This window comes from Danio rerio, chromosome 8, assembly GCF_052040795.2.
Source record: "Danio rerio strain M-AB ecotype USA chromosome 8, GRCz13ab, whole genome shotgun sequence".
Taxonomy (NCBI): domain Eukaryota; kingdom Metazoa; phylum Chordata; class Actinopteri; order Cypriniformes; family Danionidae; genus Danio; species Danio rerio.
Genome location: NC_141028.1, coordinates 3,735,974 through 3,758,085, shown reverse-complemented (window position 1 = coordinate 3,758,085; position 22,112 = coordinate 3,735,974). Strand labels below are relative to the sequence as shown.

At 36.1% G+C, this 22,112-nt stretch overlaps 1 protein-coding gene across 1 annotated transcript; it reads left to right on the top strand.

The window, feature by feature from the left end:
- On the top strand, positions 1-21,751 carry vdac3 (voltage-dependent anion channel 3). The gene is given in 9 exon segments (NM_213246.2): positions 1-64; positions 7,737-7,808; positions 8,285-8,334; positions 12,919-13,071; positions 16,587-16,639; positions 17,442-17,669; positions 19,126-19,276; positions 19,362-19,419; positions 21,064-21,751. Coding segments are annotated over 8 exon segments (852 nt in total). The 5' UTR covers positions 1-64; positions 7,737-7,741; the 3' UTR covers positions 21,156-21,751.
- Positions 21,752-22,112: the final 361 nt, after the last annotated feature.

Below are 22,112 nucleotides of genomic sequence, written 5' to 3'. Positions count from 1 at the left end.
AGTGTGCCCTCTCGCGCTGTACAGTCCAGAAAACCCGTCAGGAACATCGACACGGCAAAACACGGTAAGAGTTTACTGATTTACCTTGCCCCACCGACACACATGCTCCACAAAAACACTAATATCCAAACACACGTGTGCGTTTTGCGAAGGGATAACGAGTTCTGATGTTATTTCGGACACACATGCACACTGGATATGTGTTAGTTCCTCAGACAGTTCGGGTTCAAGGCCTAACGACAGCCGTCAGGACACAATAATACTGATTATCACCACACCACAAGTACACTAATGTACATTATATTCCTAAATACACACATTTAAATCCTCCTCGTTAATAATTACACGACAAATCAATCAGTGGTGTAACACACACTAACGTTAACTGTTAGGTGTTTTATCAAGGGCACTGATTGTGTTTTGCACTAATGTTACTCGTATAACTTCTATTTTGATTTGTAGAATTTAAATATGTATCTCCTAAGTTGTTTTTACAGTATCTTCGGTGTATTTCGACGTCTAGAATTAAAACTTTATGTCGCTGAAGCCTCATTGATAAGCGCTGTTTCTCTGAGGTGATCTTTAAATTATAACGGACTGTATTCCTCCGCGCGCTCCCTCTGATGTAACAGTCGCAAATAAACCATAAACCCAGATAACTGCTAATTGATAGTGATAATTAATCTTTAAGGTATAAACCTGCTCCCGTTATTCGTGATCTGGGCGTTGTGCGTCGCGTCACGTCAGTCATGCGCGGTGCTTGTGCAGCTTTCAGTGACTTTCTCTCTTTTTGTGTGTGGTTTGGGATGGCAGCTGTTACCCAAATTATACTAAAAGCATGGTAAAATCCGCTATAAACAGACTCAGGTTTTAGGTATGAGTAAAATATGGGATGTTTACCATGTTCGTCATGCACAGTGACGTCTGCTATTGTTCTCTGCCATTGTCATTGGTTTCCTCTACATTATGAACAAGTGTTTTGGTCACTTTAGATTGCATTGTTAAATTAAATATTGATCAATTGTGATATTAGCTTATGTAAAATGCTGCATTTTAATAATTTAGAAACATACATAACTATATTTGGCTAAAATGGTACTTTGAGACTGATTTAATCACTGAATCATTAGTTAATGTTTGTTTATTTGATAAGAAGGAAACAACAAAACAAGCTCAAGCACAACAGAATGTGAACAAAGCTTGGTTTAAAGCCTGCCAGCTGAAAATAGAGCAGCATTTATGTTATAAATAGTCATAGTAATATCTTCTTGTGTGAGCAGTATATATTTTTAATAGTGTATAATATATATACTTGTGTGTGTCGATTGGTTTCTGATGCAAACAATTATAGGGAAGATGATATTATAAGAGTTATTGGCACTTTTCAGCTTCATCAATAATTGATTTACTAATAAATGGCACCATCTGGTGGGTCCTTGCAGCAAAACACCCGACAGCTCGTTTACACAATGTGCATTCAGTAAAAAATGACCACAGATTAATAAATTATTTATTGTATTAGTTGCATTATTACTTTTTACAGCCGTTCAATTTCATTAAGACAGTATATTATTTTATTCTCTGTTATATATTATTATTTTTTTTTATTATATTAAGAATAATTCACGTTTTTGTAACCTTGTACTTTATTGTGATTGTGGCCAAAAGCAGATATTAAACAATAAAGTAAAAAAAAAAAAGTTTTTGAAATTGGTTCTAGAATAATAATTTTAAAAAGATGAATGGATAGATTAAAAGATCTATCTATCTATCTATCTATCTATCTATCTATCTATCTATCTATCTATCTATCTATCTATCTATCTATCTATCTATCTATCTTATCTGTCAATCTATTTTTGTAGTCTTCTGTATTGTTTTTAAATATTTGATATAATCACATATCTAGGATATTGCTATAAATATGATAATAAGACTATAAGTTGTATTATTAATAAGCACCTTGTAAGTAAAAACACTATCAACTGTTAACGCTAAATATACCATATATTTATGCATCTGTTACTCGCATATACTTTTAAATTCAACAAACCTTTAATTGGGTCTGTGTCTATTAATCCTGGATCTATATATAATAGCAAATATAAAATACATTTTATTGACATTGAATATTTTTTAAACTAAATTTAAAACCTGATAGTGGCATAAGCACAGACTTAATATAAAATGCACACATGCTTACAAAAAAACTGGATGTGATCTTAAAAAAAACAAAAAAACAAAACAATGATTATCTACATAAAAAATGTGTGTATAAAAATAAACATTTTCTCAAATATATACATGCATGCTTGTATATAATAAATACTTGCATGTATGCATAATGCTTAAATTATTATACAGTATTTTATATGAAATATATTTAATTCAAATTATAGTTAATATGAATATACAAGTACAATTGTTGTTTTTTACATTTTAGTTTTTTGTATTATATCGATCACACAGCAGAAATGTGCAACAATGGGAATCTAAAAAGTGTGTTGATATTAAAGATACACTGAATTTTTCGGCCACTGAAAACTTATCGGCTGAAATGTGTTAAGCCATTTGATAGATTCTCTTATTTTTATGGCTTCAGTCATTGTTGGGACACACTTTTAAATCTGGAAAACTCATCAACTTATATAAATATATATCATTATCACTCAATATGGAAAATATTTATCGAGATTGCATTTCTGCCATATCACCCCAGCCCAATAGTAAACATACACAGTACACACATACATTATGTAAATGCAAGCTTTTATTTTGGATGTGATTAATCATTTCACAGCTCTAATGCATGCACATTATTTCAAATAATACATTTACAATCATTTACATATGGAAGAACATATTTTTACATGCACGCTGTTAGTGTTGAGTATTTAGGAAAATATGTCCCATTTCGTCTCTCTTCACATGGAGCCGCAGTGTAAGTTGGATCTATATTTAGCATGCATGTCTATGGCTCTGGGGGAAGGGGACACATTTACTAAAGATGCTGCTTCAGCATACCGTCCATCACCTGTGATCTGCACAATTCACAAGGACAGATGTTACCAGGTGGGGTTTTGACCCCCATAATTAATGCTTTATCCCCCTGATAGACATCAGAAAAGTATGTTGGGGCTGTCTGCTATTTATGCAGCGATAAATAGTTAGCACTGATCTGTATATTAAATAATATTCATTCATTTTCCTTTGGCTTAGCCCCTTTATTCATCAGGCGTCGCCACAGCAGAATGAACCGCCAACTTATCCAGCATATATTTAACACAGCGGATGCCTTTCCAGCTAAATTATTATATTAATAATAAAAATAACAGATAATATTTACTCCCCAATAAGGTTTCCTTTCCATTGTAAAAAGATAATCGCTCCCATTAGGGGAAAATAGTAGGCAGATCTAGCTCTGCTTTACTTGTAAAATTGAAGTTTGTAGCTACATATAGCCTAAACGTAAAGTCATGATATGGTTTTTATTAGACGCCTTTTATCACAGATGAAGGCTAAATAGTAAGTGAGATCTTTCAAGATCAATTTATCATCCCAGAGTGCAAACTGGTCAGTTTTATATTAAAAATATGCTGTCTATGAAGCTACACGGTATAGCTAAAAAATAGAAATGTTTTTCCATTGCGTTTTAAAAATGATCATTATCGCGATAATAGCATATGCAACATTCAAATCACAGGGAAATGCAATAAATTAAATTGCTTTTATTTGCCATGCATTATGTGCTATTAGGTTAGGCATCCAAAGGTTAGGCATCCAAATCTGACCAATCAGACGTGGCATTTACTATTCTCAAATCTGACCAATCCGACGTGGCCTTTACTATTTTCAAATCTGACCAATCAGTTGTGGCCTTTACTATCTGATAGAGCTGCACAATTAATCGAAAAAAGATCGCAATCTCGATTCGACCCCCTAGATCAGGGGTCTCAAACTCAATTTACCTGGGGGCCGCAGGAGGCAAAGTCTGGGTGAGGCTGGGCCGCATAAGGGATTTCACAAAAAAAAGTCCTCAAATGTCATTATTAACAGTTTTAATAATTTTTTCTGAACATGAAGTGTCCTGAACATTAATAGAACATTGAGTGAAGATTATGAACAGTTCTTCTGAACATGGCATCTTTTGCCTACTTCTTGCTGCTAGAGACTTGACAGCGCTTCTTCTCACAAATCTGAACCACATTTGGCTTTAGAGCGGAAGCAGTTGAGACCCTCAGTATGGCTTGAAGATGATCATCATTAAGTCTAGACCTGTACTTTGACTTATTGAAGTCCTAGAGAAAAAAGTGGGGGAACTCACTCAAAACTTCCATTCCCTCACCTAAAAAAAAGGCGTATATATGTATAAATAAAACACCCCCACCCCACTCCAGTCACATCAGTCTGTACCGGTCTGTATCTACCTATAATATCAATATATATAAGATGCAGGGCAGGCATGTGCACAAATAGGGCACAACCTGTGCAGAGCACATGCCCTTTTTAGTCTTGCATAGAAAGTGCCCTTCCAAAATGATCAAAAGTGCCCCCGCGACGCGACACACCCTCGGTCCCGCCCTTCAGTAGGCGCGCGATAACACCGCTCTTGAGTTCGCGCGCGACAGCTGATCAGAACGCGTGCGACAACGCGCATTGAGTGACAAGCGCGCTGTGTACGGATAGAATCAGCGGAGCGGGGAGCGCTCTCTCTCCCCGCTCCGCTGATTCTGTCAGAGAGAACAGCGGTCGGCGCGGGCCACAATATATTGCACTGAGGGCCGCAAATGGCCCGCGGGCCGCGAGTTTGAGACCCCTGCCCTAGATGATCTGAATCCAGCATTTCTACGATTCTGTCAATCATATTTTCAAGTTCAGGAGAAAAGCAATGGTGGCCGCACATGTCTTCACATTGTTTACATGCGTTGTTCAGCAACGTGGACACCTCCAAATGGTGTTGAAAGAGTCACATACTGTATTTATAAGATATAATTGACCTCAAAAATGTAATTTCTGACTTCATGTATTGTATTTGCGACCACAAAATCACACGTGACGTGAGCTGACCATCAGCTGTTACCACAGGGAGGGCGGGTGCACGCGCGCCTCTGAATGAAGTCTACTTTAGTGAACAGAAGCTGCATATGCTGTGAATAACAGCTAATAAAGTTGTAAATAATATTCAGTTTGTGGCACAGAGTGATCGTTTGGGAGCCGCGCGGGAAGTGAACCTCTCTTAGCAGTGAAAATGAAACCAAAAGCGCACACAGTGTTGCCAGATATAGCTGACTGATTCCAACCCAAAAGTATCCAAAACCCGCCGAAATGCAAAAATACACACCCAGCCTTCTGTATTCTCGAAAATCACGCCAGTGACAGATTTTAAGCAGAAAATGACAGATTGTAAGCATACATTTCAATAATTCAACATCAGTATTATCATCAGCATTAATGACCAGGACATATCTAAAGTCTGTTCAATTCCACCATTCCAAGTCCATACAACATTTAGCATTTTAACCAACAGTAGAGCTACACAAAGCCTATTGCTGTTTTACCACATGTTTGAGAATAACAATAATAATAGCCCACTCATATTATCCTTTATTTTACATCTACAGAATCACAAGAAAATCGTGATCTTTATTTTAGGCAAAAAAAAGAAAACACGATTCTCATTTTAGCCAGAATCCTTCAGCTCTACTAATTAGCTCAGAAAAGTATCTACCTATTTATTATGATCATTACATTATTAAAATATATTTTAATTGGTGATAAAATAGCATTTAGCAATTTCGTTATATCGTAAGAAATATCGTTATCGCAACATTTAACAACAAGAATGCATATTTTCCCACTATCATGCAACCCTCTGATGAATTCCTGGTAAGTATTTTGGCACAGTCACCTTGAGACTCCTATATGTTGAATTAGCTCATACAGAGGTTATTGTAGGTCAGAATACACCAATTAAAACTGAAAGTGTAAATAGGTTTGATTAATGAATTATGTCATTGTATACAAACAAACTACTGGAAAAAAGCTGAACCCCCGATAGTCAGTAATTCACACACTGGATGGTTTTTACCCTCTGATCTCACACACCTGGTAATGATGGTCGAGTTTTTCTGTCGTGTAGGTAGTCAGTTTGCTGTGTTTGATGGTGTGTGTGTTTGTATTGTGATCTCTGATCCCAGATCATGTCTGAGAAAGGACACAAGCAGAAAGGAAGCAGTGAAACCTGCCATCACTGCAAGCCAAAGACCTGTGGTGAGTGATGGACAGAGCGGAAAGACAGACAGACAGACAGGTAGGCAGGCAGGCAGGCAAGACAGACAGAAACAGACAGACAGAGACAGACGGACGGACGGACGGACAAATGGATGGATGGATGGATGGATTGACGGACGGACAGATAGGAAGATAGAACGAATGATAGATTAAACAAACGATAGATGGAACAAATCATAGATCCAACAAACAGTAGATGGATTGAATGATCAAGAGCAATGGGTAGACAGAACGATAGGTAGATAAAAAAGAAATAGAAAGACAGATAGACAGATAGATAGATAGATAGATAGATAGATAGATAGATAGATAGATAGATAGATAGATAGATAGATAGATAGATAGATAGATAGATAGACAGGCAGCTGGAGTAATAGATAGATAGATAGATAGATAGACAGACAGACAGACAGACAGACAGACAGACAGACAGACAGACAGACAGGCAGATGGAGTAATGAATAGACAGACAGCCAGAAAGAGAGATAGACAGACAGATAGATAGATAGATAGATAGATAGATAGATAGATACATAGATAGATAGATAGATAGATAGATAGATAGATAGATAGATAGATAGATAGATAGATAGATAGATAGATAGACAGACGGACGGATGGACGGACGGACGGACGGACAGACAGATAGGTAGACAGATAGACAGACAGACATACACAGACAGATAGATAGACATACAGACAGACAGACAGATAGATAGATAGATAGATAGATAGATAGATAGATAGACAGACAGACAGACAGACAGACAGATAGATAAATAGACAGATAGACATAGATAGATAGATAGATAGATAGACAGACAGACAGATAGATAGATAGATAGATAGATAGATAGATAGATAGATAGATAGATAGATAGACAGACAGACAGACAGACAGACAGATAGATAAATAGACAGATAGACATAGATAGATAGATAGATAGACAGACAGACAGACAGACAGACAGACAGACAGACAGACAGACAGACAGACAGACAGATAGATAGATAGATAGATAGATAGATAGATAGATAGATAGATAGATAGATAGATAGATAGATAGATAGATAGATAGATAAAATAGATAGATCATATTTATAGTAAAGCACTTTTCTCAGGTAATGTATCACGTATTGCTGTAGAACACTTGCTGAACCCATTGTGTGAGTAGTAGTAGTGTGCCGTACATTCATCAGCTCATTCATGCTCCAGTGTGTGTGTGTGTGTGTAGATCAGTGCAAACGTTGCTCAACACCTGTACTGCCATGCGTCTTCATCTGTCTAGTCAAGTGAACGAGCCTGTGCTGCTAGCAGGAGTTTGTGCTGGTATTTGTGGACAGCTGTAAACAAGTTGTGCAACTTACAAGCACAATGTCACACGGCTGATAAGTGTCTGTTACATTTGAAGATCTGAAGTGTCTCCTTGTGTCTTTCTGTCCAGCAAACATGGCTGTTCCTCCTGCATACGCTGACCTCGGCAAATCTGCCAAAGACATCTTCAGCAAAGGATACGGTGAGTGGTGCTGACCGAAGAATACAGTTACTAATATTAACTAACAAACCTTATTGTAAAGTGTGACCCATATAATTATGGATGGCATTATCAGAATCTGTTTTATTGCCAAGTGTGTTTCACACACAGGGAATTTGTTTTGGCTACAGAAGCTTCCCGTGTACATAAAGTGACAACACAAAATAAATATGAAAAAAAGACGATAAACATTAAACAGAGATGTAGTTGGTAAAAAAAAAAAACTGGATGACGAATTGTATGTACAGATTTGTTATAAATATACAGGTTATATGGTGCAGTGTACCAATGCGTATGAGAAAATATTGCATTGTATATTATTTTATGTCACTCATTTGCATCTATTTATGTGGGAGTGTCAAATAGCACAGTTAGACGTTACTCTTCTAATAGTGTCTGCCAGATCAATCAAGATAATCTAATTATCCGCTTTTCATTATCTAATTGTCTCCTTTCAGGCTTTGGAACTGTTAAGTTGGACCTGAAGACCAAGTCTCAGAGTGGAGTTGTGAGTTTTTTTCCTCTCTGTTTCCTCACAAACTGAGCCAATGCTTTATTTATTAATAAATAAAGCAAAAATAAAACCATGCCTTTACCATTTGATTGTTTCACTATACACTCTTACACAAGGGTTATTTTACTTTTCACTCTTGCACCTTTTTAAACTCGTGTAGGGCTGGGTGATATAGCAAAATAACTGGGAACACTTTAGTTTTGTCCATGAACAATTGTTAACCCTGATCTAAGTTTAAAGGGTCACGAAACCCCTCTGCCTCAGCAGGGTGTTTTCACACTTCTAGTTTAAAAAAAGTCAGGAGAGTGGCTGAGTCCAGCACTGGCCTTGTTTACACTAGTGCATTTTAGTTTTAAAATGGCGTTTTAGATCAAAAACGATCCGCGTCCACACTAGCGTTTCACCTAGCGTCTCTGAACAAATCTCCGTCCACACTACTCCACTAAAAACGTATATCACGTGACCATTCGCGCACTCTGGGCATGCGCATTCTAGTATACACAGGAAGCATGTGTCTCGCTTGGCATTTGGTTATTGTTTGTCAACAAACGCTGGTTGAACAATGAATGCGATGGCAAAGAAAGCAAGAGAGGTGTTTTTGTGGACAGACGACGAGGTCGAGTTGTTACTAAACGTAACAAATGAATAACTGCACAATGGCGCCTAAAACAGACAATAGTGCAAACAACGCTCCCATTTCTGTGCCCATGTTGTTGTTTACAGTGAAGGCTGGTCTGCTGTCTCCCGGTAGCGTTAAAGCCATGTGTTATAGTCATGTGATAGGGGCTTAACGAATAAGGGAAGTATACGCAATGACACAAAAGCCCCAACCAGGTAGCGAATCTCAGCAGCTCCGTCTACGTTTTCAGATGTCTCCGTTTTCCTTCATCCACACTGAGATGGAGCAGCAGCGTTTCAGAATGAAAACGGCCTCTCCATCATTTTAAAAACACTCCATTTTCGGCGCTCAAAAACTCTGGCGTAGTGTGGACGGATGGCGTAACCGTGGCAAAACTTATGCGTTTTCAAACTAAAACACATTAGTGTTAACGGGGCCTCTGTTTAGGTGGGAGTGTCGGGAAGGGAAAGAGGGAAGGTGCATAAAAATTTGGGTTTCTGTTTGGCCACACGCTGATTTTCACAGAAGCAAAACAAACACACAGCAAAAGGAGAAAGACAGTGACTGTTTACATGGACATCAGTAATCCAATTACTTGCCAAATTGATCATTTATGGACTTTAGCTGCAGTTTGGCACTTTCACTTTCATTCAGGAATGTTTCATGCATGCCCACCGCGACAAACGAGATATTGCGTACGATATGCACTCGGTAGGTAGCGTAAGAAGGCAGTGTGTGTATAGACTATCCTGCCACAAAATGTGGTGAAAATCCTACACAACGGTAATAGTTTGATTGCGGTGTTTACATGTTCACACTTGGAGAGCAGCATTTATCGCAGATCTTTCAGTCCATAATATTGTAGTGATATTAACGTACTGTAAACTTTAGTAACTAAATCATTTTGACTAAGGTGTGACTTTAAACACTGAAAGAGTACTGCTGACGATACAAACTAACTTTGCCATCTGAATAAGCAAGCAAAGACACTGATCACTTACTTACCAAATCTATAGAGACAGGATAATCAACACCAACTGGAGCCGTGTCTTTTTTAAAAGGAGACGAGCAGCAAATCCAGATTTCCCCATTTACAGTTGCGAACAGCTCTCAGGTGAAACATGTTTCTTACAAACGTATTTCTGTCGCGTGCACTGTAGTGCACACGTGAGTCCAGCTGTTCTTTCATAGCGGGGAAATGAAAACAAAACTTTCGTTGCAGCAAATTTATAAACACAACACTGACGACCCGTATCTCCAAACAATTCTTCTTCCACTTATTTTGGCAACACAATGTCACGTCTCTAGGTCGTCTGAAAACAGTAACAGGTAAAAACAGTCTTGGAAGCTATCATGCATATTAATGAAGTTGCAACTCACACACAGTAGAGCGCGATGATTAGTTTGAACCAAGTCTTTCTCATGAATGCAGCACACTCAGAGGCGTCACAATGTACTCGCCAGTACAGACAGCCAGTCTCCATGCTTGGATACATGCAAGGACCTAATCGCCGTGACGCAGTTTCAAAAATTAGTTTCAAACCAGAAAAACGAATTTGCTCGAAATAATGCAAAAACAACCAATTTTCACTTTTTTGTGTAATATATGTGTCCTATTAGTGTTTATAGCAGTGTGGGACACATATATGACTGTCAACATCTCAAAAATGTGTTTGAGTGTTTCGTGACCCTTTAAAACCGGATGGATTTCTCTACATCTGTATGCTATAGTTGTGCTTTTAAAAATATGCACAGAATGTTTCATCACCCAGGCCTACTCATGCAGTTCATGTCTGCTTCTGAACATCCTATGGCTGAGTGGAAAGCACTCTCCAGATGTTCAGTGTGTTGATTCAGTGACTCAGATGTGTTTGATTCATGTTCTCCATCGCTGCTTTCGTCTTTCCACATGAATCTGAATGTTTGCATCTGTGCTTCTCTTTTCTAACCTGCTTGTTTCTGTCTTTCTTGCTTTCTTTACTGGACTTCACTATCAGATGGTAAGACTGGGATGTTTAACATGGGGAAGTGCATTTGTTTAGTCGTTTCTGACAGCTCAACATCTCCAATTCTGTTGTTGCACTAACATCGAGAAACGTTTACAGTGCTGATGGAGAAAGAGATTCACTTCATTCATTAATTCATTAATTCATTCATTCATTCATTCATTCATTCATTTTCCTTTGGCTTAGTCCTTTTATTCATCAGGGGTTGCCACAGCAGAATGAGCCGCCAACTTATGCATTTTATGGCTAATGGCTAATATTTAGGTTTATTGTTTATTCAATCCCCATTAGCCACTTTCAACATAGTGGCTATTCTTCCTGTGGTCCAACAAAAAAAAAGACAAGTTTACATTAAATCATCATAAAAACTAATACCAAAACAAAAAAATGTTTACAAGATAACATATATCCATTTGAACTAAGTTACATTTCAAAACAATTAAGATAAATTATTTATTTATTAATTTTAATTATCTCAAAATGCACAATGACGTTCCCATTTACAGTTGCACATTAATAAAAATTAGACCTCATTTTAAGCAATAGAGAACTTATTGCCTAAGTCTTGCATTAAAAAGAAAATGAGTAAACTACTAATTTCGTACTAACTACTAGGGAAACAAGTATGAATTTACATATCTTTGCAAATTTACAGTTTCTTTAAGATTTTACAAAAGCATTTTTTGTCGTCCACCTCTTTCATTTCCCATGAAATGTCATGAAAAAGTTTGCTAAGTTACATTTGACTGAATGTTTGACTAAATGCACTGTTAGTTCTTTATTATATTGTTTTATGTCATATTGTGTGTGTATATACATTCAATAAAGCTGGGTTGTTGTAACCCAACACTGGGTCAATGGTGAAAATACCCAACATTAGTTTTTTTTATTTTTATTAAACTTAAATGACAGTTTGTTTTAACCCAATGGTTGGGTTTGTTCACATTTAAACCAACGTTGAGTTACCACAACCCACGATTTTTAGTGTTTACTCAGTGGAAATGTAATATTTAAACAAGGTAAACATATTTATATACAGTTGAAGTCAGAATTATTAGCCCTCCTGAATTATTAGACCCCTGTATATTTTTTCCCCGATTTTAAAAACTCATCTCTAATAACTGATTTATTTTATCGTTGCCATTAGGACAGTAAATAATATTTTACTAGATATTCTTTAAAATACTAGTATTCAGCTTAAAGTGACATTTAAAAGTTTAAGGTTAATTAGGTTAATTAGGCAGGTTAGGGTAATTAGGCAAGTTATTGTACAATGATAGTTTGTTCTGTTGACTATCGCAAAAAATTTGCTTAAAGGGCTAATAATTTTTTACCTTAAAATGTTTTTTTAACTACTTTTATTCTGTCCGAAATAAAACAAATAAGACTTTCTCCAGAAGAAACAATATTATCAGACATACTGTGAAAATTTCTGTTAAACTCTGTTAAACATAATTTGGGAAATATTAGAAAAAGAAAAATGAATTGAAAGGGTGGCTAATAATTCTGACTTCAACTGTACATACACAGCCAAGACTGAAATTATTTATACCCCTGGCAAATTCTGGAAAGGTTTTTGTTCAAATGTAAATACAAGCGGAAAAATTATTTTTCTTCCTCAATGATGCCTCTTGGACATCGTCTTATTATTTATTTGGGAGAAGCCTGTTTCATTTCTAAAAAAACTTGCTGGTTTAATAAAATGTTCTTTGTCAGAGCTATGAATATATTCAGGCATGATTTTATGTATTATTTTTAATGGTAGACATCCTATTATTCTTGCATTAAAGCTGAATAAAAAACTGAGCTTGTTACAAACCAACTCAGTACTAACTGAATCCGTGAAATCCTCTTAACTCTCCCGTAATGACATTATTATAGATCTTTCTCTATTGTTCTTCATATATTTCTACATCTCATATGACTTGCTTTTATTTCTGTGTGGTTTGTCAGGAGTTCACCACTGGCGGCTCCAGTAACACAGACACCGGAAAGGCCGCTGGAAACCTGGAGACCAAGTACAAAGTGAAGGAACTGGGATTGAGCTTGAACCAGAAGTGGAACACAGATAACGTTTTGACAACTGAAGTGACTCTGGAAGATCAGGTGAGGGCATCAACCATCTGCATACAACTAATAAATGCTTATGACTCATTGCAGAGTTGCGGGTTAATTTCATACATTTTTCGTAAATTTTTCTTAAACTGTAATAATCAATAACCAGTGTTGGGTACGCTCTTTTAAAAGAGTAATTAGTAGTTAGTAGTTACTTCTCACAAATAGTGACTGTGTTACATCATTATAAAAGTAACTAATTACCAGGGAAATTAACTATTGCATTACTTAAAAAACATGTCCTCAACTATATATCTAGATATTATTTAGTTTAATTCTGTCTGAGTAAGAAGTGTTTGAGCTGGAGGTTCTTTATTAGATTAAAATTACTCGTCACCGACTCAGAGAGTCTCTTTTTTTTTTTTTCTTGGCATAAGTTGCACAATACATGAACATTCTTATCTTTCACCTCAACCAGGGAAAAGTAGTGATTATATGTCCAGTTTGAAAACGCTTCCTTTAAACTTGTCGGACTGCCACCGACTGTGTGTGTGCCCACCCTACTCCGTCACACCCTACTTGATATTTTGTGCTTTAGCTCCAGATGCTAACCTCAAACCAGACACCACACGGCATGTCTAAAACAGAATTTTATGTATTTTCATCATATTATTGTTTTAAAAAAGTCAATTCACAGAAATATTACAGTTAACATATAATTAATCTACTATTGATATATCCTAAACATTTTGTACAAAAATAATGAGATGAATAATGACACGCCTTGATGCTTTCTAGAGTTTTCCACCACAAGAAGTGACTTCAAAGTGTCCGCGGGGTCTTAAAAAGTATTAAAAGTTGATAAATCTATTATGAGAAAAGTAAGGCCCTTAAAAGGTATTAAAAAAATCTTTTGACAAGGTCTTAAATTTTGTTCAAGCATTATCCAAAGTGTTTGACTTCAAAAAAGCATAAATATATATTTATTTTCCTCCTAATATTAACAACGACGTGCTCTATCCACTTTTTTGGCGCGTCCGGCTAAGCTCCTCCGTCCGGGAGATGTCACGTAATTTGCGACAAACAAGGGAAGGTGATGTGACGTGTAGTAGTAAACACATGTAGTGAAACTATACATCGAAACAGACCGGAAAAATGGGAAAATGTAAGTTTGCGTACTCCTGGTTGGATAAAGACTATTTTAAACAATAGACTGTAGCCTGTCACTGAAAACAATCGTGTAATTTATTCCTCTTCAGCTTTGTTTCTTCTGAGCTCATCTGAGGTCTGTTGCATGGTTGTGCTTCATTGATTAATTTAACTACAACTGTTAATAACGACTGTTTATTACGTTAATGGTTTGATACTGATTAGAACTTTGTGGCGATGAGGTCTCGGAATATTTTAAGAAGGTCTTTAAAAAGTCTTAAAAGGTATTGAAATTACCTATAGGATTCCTGCATATACCCTGGACATCACTTGGGGCAAATCACATGCTCTTTCTATTAGTGCTTTACAGATTGTTCTGGCTTATTCGGGACTGAGCACCGAAACGGTGTGTGGAATTGCTCCGTTTATTTTTATTCTTCCGATTCTTCTTCTTCTTTTCCGGAATGAATCATGATTTTGAGGGTCTAAACATGCCCGAAAACTCACAAAACTTTGCACACGCCCCAGAAGTGGCGAAAATGTACATTTGTTATAGCTTTTGGAAGTGTGTGGCAAAATGACTTAACAGCGCTACCTATGCATATATGACATACTGGCTCTGGATCTACGATCTATGCACACCCATGAAAATTGGCACACACGTCAAACATGCTGATTCCTAGAAAAAAGTCTCTTGGAGCGAAATCTCAAACCCAACAGGAAGTTGGATATTTTTAACTTTCTGCGCCAAAAATTGGTGTGTTTGCCATTTCCAGGCTTTGCATTTTAACTAACTCCTCCTTGGGATTTTATCCGATTGATACCAAAATTAGGTGCAAAGTAAAATTGCGAAAATCTAGAGTTTTCGTCAAAGGGCGTGTCCGTGGTGGCCTCGCAAACTTTGACAGTTCGCCATGAAAGAGTTATAACAGTTATAACTCAGGCATGCATTCTCCGATCTGGCTCAATTCATGTTTGATAAGATTCCTCTCCTGAAGACATCTACATGCCAATATTAAGTCATCGTCATAGCGCCACATGCTGACATTTTTCTCAGATTTTTTTATTATATCAGCTTAAATTATTATTGTTCGCAGTTATAATTATAATTAATAATTCCTTACATTTATATAGCGCTTTTCTGGGCACTCAAAGCGCTTTACACAACGGGGGGGGAATCTCCTCATCCACCACCAGTGTGCAGCATCCACCTGGATGACGCGACGGCAGCCATTTTGCGCCAGACCGCACACCACACACCAGCTGATTGGTGTAGAGGAGACAGCGAGACAGCGAGACAGTTCTCTGTCACCCTGAGGCCACCGGGCGGCGGTGAGCCTGGGTGCGAGGTCCCTTTTATTGCTGCTTGCAGCTTTGATTATATTTGATGTAACAGAGTTGACCAGTACACAGAGCAACACAAAATGTATTTTTAATAACTGAAATGACAAATAATAAAGAAAATGGATGTTTTTTTGTGCAAATTTTTATTTAAATTAGTAGAATAAACACACAAAGATGATAAATTACTTATTACACGATAGTTGAAGCTGAATGTATGATTCAGCTCCAGAGATGGTCAAAAATAGGTATAGTGGGCATTTTTAAAGTAATATTTTGAAGTTAATATTTATAATGTCCTGAATACACATACAAACTGTAACATTAGGACGCTTGACAATGGAGTTGAGGATCGATGTGCAGTTTATTAAAAGCTCAGTCGGGCAGGCAATGGTCAAACAGGAACAAACATTAGCATGAGGGTAATCCAGAGAGTAGTCATGGTTACAGACAAAGAGGTCTGTGCAGGCGGCAAACGGCATAAACAAGAAGCAAGGCAACGATCAAAAGGCATGACAAGACTAGATGAGAATAACGCTTTGTAATGCGACAGGATAACAAGACTCAGCAAACAGTGTTTGTGAATGAGGTGTCTTTATAGTCCTAGTAATCAATATGATGAGCTTCCAGATGTGTGTGTGCAATCAGGGAGAGAACTGGAACTGGTGTGTGTGTGTGTGTGTGTGTGTGTGTGTGAGGTGCATAATGGGAATTGTAGTTCATATCAGTGGCAGATTTGTAGTCCAGATGATCCAGCAATCTGCAAGACCTAGATTGCTAGTGATCGTGACACAAACAATATATTTTGGGATAACTTAATATACATGCAGTTCTAGAATATCTTTTACATGCTGCACCATATTGAAATATTTCCTCAAACTGTTTTTCTAATATAAAAAGCAATGACTAAGAAATGGCTGGATGAGAATCTACCTACCAAAGAAGAGGTGATGGTGTTTGTAAAGTATATTTATTTTTAATAGATTGTTTTCTTACTTTCTTTAATTTTTGTAGTGTAGAATTATGTTTAAATGTGAGAATTATAATTGACTATATGATGTTATTTTTCTCTGTAGCTGACCAAAGGCCTGAAGCTGGGATTGGACACTTCATTTGTTCCCAACACTGGGTATGTGAACTTTTCTTAAAGTTTCATTTAATAATAAAATAGTTACCCTTTATGTAAAAAAATAATAAAATTCTTGATTATACATTACAGTTGATGCGGTATACAGAAATAAATTCCAACAATGATTTGAGTATTAATAATGTTCATTCATTTTCTTGTCGGCTTTGTGTGTGTGTGTGCAGGCACGTGCACACATAGGGCTCAGCCTGTGCAGTGCACATACCTTTTTTAGTCTTGAATAGAAAGTGCCCTTCCAAAATGATCTGAAGTGCCCCAGCGAATTGAAAGATAATACAATTAAAGTCAAGCAAAATATTGCAAAAAAAAAAAAAAATCAATAAAAATAAAATAAAATTGCAACCTACAAAAAATTATAACCTACAACTTTTACTTTTTTTTGCTTTTCTTGATTTTCCTCTTTTAAAAATTTTGTATTTAAATTTTTTTTATAACATATAAATATGAATGGCTAGTTTTTGGACCTTTATCATAAGTTAGTTTGATAGATAAGTTCCAGATTTGGCTTTAGTACTGACTAATCTAATGTATCTGCACAAATATAATATTGTTAAGCTTCCTATATTATATTATATTCTATTCTATTATTTTATTTTATTTTATTTTATATTATTATATTATATTATATTATATTATATTATATTATATTATATTATATTATATTATATTATATTATATTATATGATTCAATTTCACTTCAGTAAAAACAGTCCTTTCACTTCCAGCATTTGAATTCTGTAAACTGATCCGGGTAAAGTTCATCCCTGTCATCCTGTTTTTTCAGGAAGAAGAGTGCGAAGCTGAAGACTGGCTATAAGCGTGAATACATGAACGTGGGCTGCGATCTAGATTTCGATCTGGCTGGACCGACGGTTCACGCCGCTGCAGTTCTGGGTTATGAAGGCTGGCTGGCCGGGTATCAGATGGCCTTCGACACTGCCAAGTCCAAACTGGCTCAGAACAACTTCGCCCTGGGCTACAAAGCAGGAGACTTCCAGCTACACACCAATGTGTGAGGAAACATTTACATGAACACACCACTATTATATATATATATATATATATATATATATATATATATATATATATATATATATATATATATATACACACACACACACACACACACACAATCACTTTAAGCTGTATATAAGTATCTTTAAAAATATCTAGTCAAATATTATTTACTGTCATCATGACAAAGATAAAATAAAGTAGTTATTAGAATGATGTGATGTTGTGAGTTATTAAAACTATTATGTGTAGAAATGTGTTGAAAAAATCTTTGCCTTGATGAAAGCACATAATATTGGATTAGATATTTTTCAAGACACTTCTATACAGTTTAAAGTGATATTTAAAGGCTTAACTAGGTTAATTAGGCAGGTTAGAGTAATTAGGCAAGTTATTGTACAACGATGGTTTGTTCTGTAGACTATTGAGAACAAATATAGCTTAAAGGTGCTAATAATTTTGTCCCTAAAATTGTGTTTAAAAATTAAAAACTGCTTTTATTCTAGCCAAAATAAAACAAATAAGACTTTCTCCAGAAGAAAAAATATTATCAGACATACTGTGAAAATTTCCTTCCTCTGTTAAACATCATTTGGGAAATATTTAATAAAGAAGAAAACAATTTGAAGGGGGCTAATAATTCTAACTTCAACTATATATATATATATATATATATATATATATATATATATATATGGGTTGTTATTATACTGAAATTTGAAAATCGGCCATTTCCCGCTACCATTTGAGTGCTGTTGAGCGCGTTCTTAAACATCACTGATTCCCCATTGTGTTTACGTGCTCAACTGTGATTGGCTAACTCACCTCCGTTTATTAAGTGTAAACGCAGATACAGATAAGATACACTGGAGTGTTTTGAAGCTGCGATTCATCAACCGATCACTCGTATGTCAGCTTATAGACAAACCAGCTGATCTTCGCTTCTTTAAAGCGCTCCAGTGTCCCTGTATCTGTGGTTACACTCAGTAAACAAAGGTGGGTTTTGTTTACTGATGACCTTCTCGGCCAATCACAGTGATTTCTGTTAAGAACATGAACACAACAGCAAATCAGTGCTGGTTAAGAATGCGCACAACAGCGCTCAAATGTTAGCGGGAAATGGACGTTTTTATATGCGAGTATCGATTGATCTCGAATTCCAGTATCATTACAACACCAATATATATATGAATTATATATATTATATGCTATATATGAATAAGGCCTGGAAAGTACTTAAAAACAAACAAATTCAAGATACTTGAATTTAAAGTGTATGGTGTCTTTTAACAATTGTTCTGTGTTGCTTTCAAACACTGAACGAAAAAACTAAGAAATTCTTAATTTAAATGATTTTTGTTGCAACATAGGTCCCCTTTAAGATGACAAACTAGCAGTGTATATATAGCCTTTTAGAAGTGACTGTTGTTTCTGTCTGTGTGTGTGTGTTGCAGTAATGATGGCACAGAGTTCGGTGGCTCCATCTATCAGAAGGTGAACGGTCAGCTGGAGACGGCAGTCAATCTGGCCTGGACCGCTGGCAGCAACAACACACGCTTCGGCATCGCAGCTAAATACCAGCTAGACAAAGATTCCTCCGTCTCTGTGAGTCTACACACACACACACAAACACACACCTCTGTCCTTAAACTAATGAGTGTGTGAAGGATAACAGAGTGTTTCTCTTCAGGCTAAAGTCAACAATGCTAGTCTGGTTGGAGTGGGATACACACAGAGCCTCCGGCCAGGTAAACTACACCTTCATTTCACTCTTAATCTGCCAGTTTCTCTTTAGTAAGCACCAGTAAAGTATAATGATCATCCTGTACTGACTGTGTTCAACACTGAAGCTCAGAAACTTGTCTAAATACACATTTCACGTTAAAGCACAGTCTGAGCTTGATTTGTTGTGCCAAAAGTCTGTGGTTAAGCTTTATTTACCTTGCAAAGAATGTGCCTACAGTGCAATGCAGAGGGACTATTACATGGTTTTAGTTGTTTTGCCACTAAAATATTTTTTCTTTTAAATAAAATAAAACAAAACATATTTAATGAATTATTTTTTTCATGAAGACTGTATTAACTATGAAATGTAGTTTTCTGGCCAGTTCATGTTTTCAGTTTGTGCACTGCCACTAGAGTATTTGTTCACTCATTCTTTAAATTTCCCTCCACTTAGTCCCTTTATTCATGACTGTGCATTCACACCGAAGGTGGTGAGAGCGTCAAAGGTTGCTCTGGCGACATCGCTGTCTGCCTTCAGCTCCGGCGGCGAGAGCATCAAAATTCGCTACATTGTTCTCGTATTTAAAGTGGCCGTTGCAGCATATCAGCTACATTCCCACGTAAAACATGCTTTCTAGTGTGACAACAGCCCCTTTCACACATACAGACCTTTCCAAAAAAATCATTATTCATTTTCTGGAAAAGTCTGTATGTGTGAACAGGCCCTTTTTGAAAATACCAGTAAATTTGTTCTGGCTATTTTCCGAAAAGAGCAGTTGTAACGTTGCCGGTAATTTGCCGGAATGCTGTGCTGTGTGAACGCAGAAGGAAGATTGCCGGAAAGAGCGCGTGCATGTCTTGAACGCGCTGACGTAAGACGTCTACTCCAGCCAATCAGTACACTCAGACGCATTTACGTCCGCATGGTTTATGAAAATAAAAGCCTTTCAGTATTTTTCCAGACACATTTAGCTAACATAATAATAATACAAAAGATTATTATTATTATGATGTTTTATAAATGATTATCAAAGAATGAATACTTTGATTCCACTATTCATTACAGTATTTTAATAAATGATTAATATTATTATTACAACATTAATTTTGAATATTTTTATTATTTTTATATACCGATCATAAAATAATAATAATTACAATAATAAATGATTATTAAAGTTTGAATAGTTTGTTTTCACTATTCATCACCATATTTTTAATCATTAGTTTTTATGACAATTTTTATGTTGAATATTTTTATTATTTTTAAATATTTAGATTATAAAATAATAATTAAAATGATGATTATTATTATTTTTTTATAAATGATTAACGTTTAAATTCTTTCTGTTTCCACTTTTCATCTTTATATCTTTAATAAATTATTAATATTATAACAATTTTTATGTCTAATATTTTTATTGTTTTTAAATCCACAGATTATAAAAATAGTAATTAAAACGATGATTATAATTAGTTTTTATAAATAATTAATAAAGTTTGAATACTTTCGATTTCCATTTTCATCCCTATATTTTTAAATAAATGATTATTATTATAAAAATCGTCTAATATTTTAAAATATTTAGATTATAAAATAATAATACAATTATTATTATTAGTTTTTATAAATGATTATTAAAGTTTGAACTTTTTCTGTTCTGCAGGTGTGAAACTCACTCTATCGGCTCTTATCGATGCCAAAAACTTCAACGCTGGAGGACACAAGGTGGGCATGGGCTTTGAGCTGGAGGTTTAACGACTGACAGGCGAAAGCAGAGCGCCATCGATGACGGAAAGTAAAGAAACACCAGGCAGCTGCCAGAACCAGCGCCTGCAAACACACAAGTCGCCCCTTTTTGTCCCCCTTGTTAACTAATCTGGCCTTAAAATCCCCCCACAGAACCTCTCAACCAATAAGAATCACAAACACCATTCACATGATTCCAGGCCACACCCATTTTCCTTCACCAGCTTAAACCATGTGACGCCACCATACACATGTGGCACCACGCATCATGGCTTTTAATTTTATTTAAAACTAGATAAACGTGTTTCTGAACAGGCGCACATGTTTGTGTGCTAATAGTTCATAATAAGAGACGTCTCTCTGGATGCTCTTTCACTAGCGTTTGTACACTTTTTTTTTTTTTTTTTTTTGCCAAATGTGTAATATTTGAACGCACCAGTTCGTTGTCTGTGTTTGTGGGCTGGAGTTATTCCAGAACGGTCCGTGACCTTATTTGTTTTTATCCCCGTACAAAAAAAACAAAAAAAATAACAGATTCATGTTAAAAGTGCTCGACTAGAAGAAGAAACTGATGTGGAACTCAATAAAGAGGATTGTTGACTGAGTTTATGTCGCGTTTTTAATTCTCTAAAGAAAACTAAAGAGCTACTTGTGTACAAACATTATTCATTCAGTTTCCTTCGGCTTAGTCCCTAATTTATCACGGGACACCACAGCGGATTGATCCGCCAACTGTTTCTGCATATGTTTTACACCGCAGATGTTTTTCCAGCTGCAACCCAGTACTGGGAAACACCCATACACACTCTGACACATATACACTTCAGCCAGTTTAGCTCACCAATTTACCTATAGACGAATTACCGGTTTGTAAGCATTCAGGATGCGCACACAACGAGCATTTACAGCGAGGGAATGACATCTGATGCGGTTTGTTGTTGTCTTAGAGATAAGTTTTATTGATTA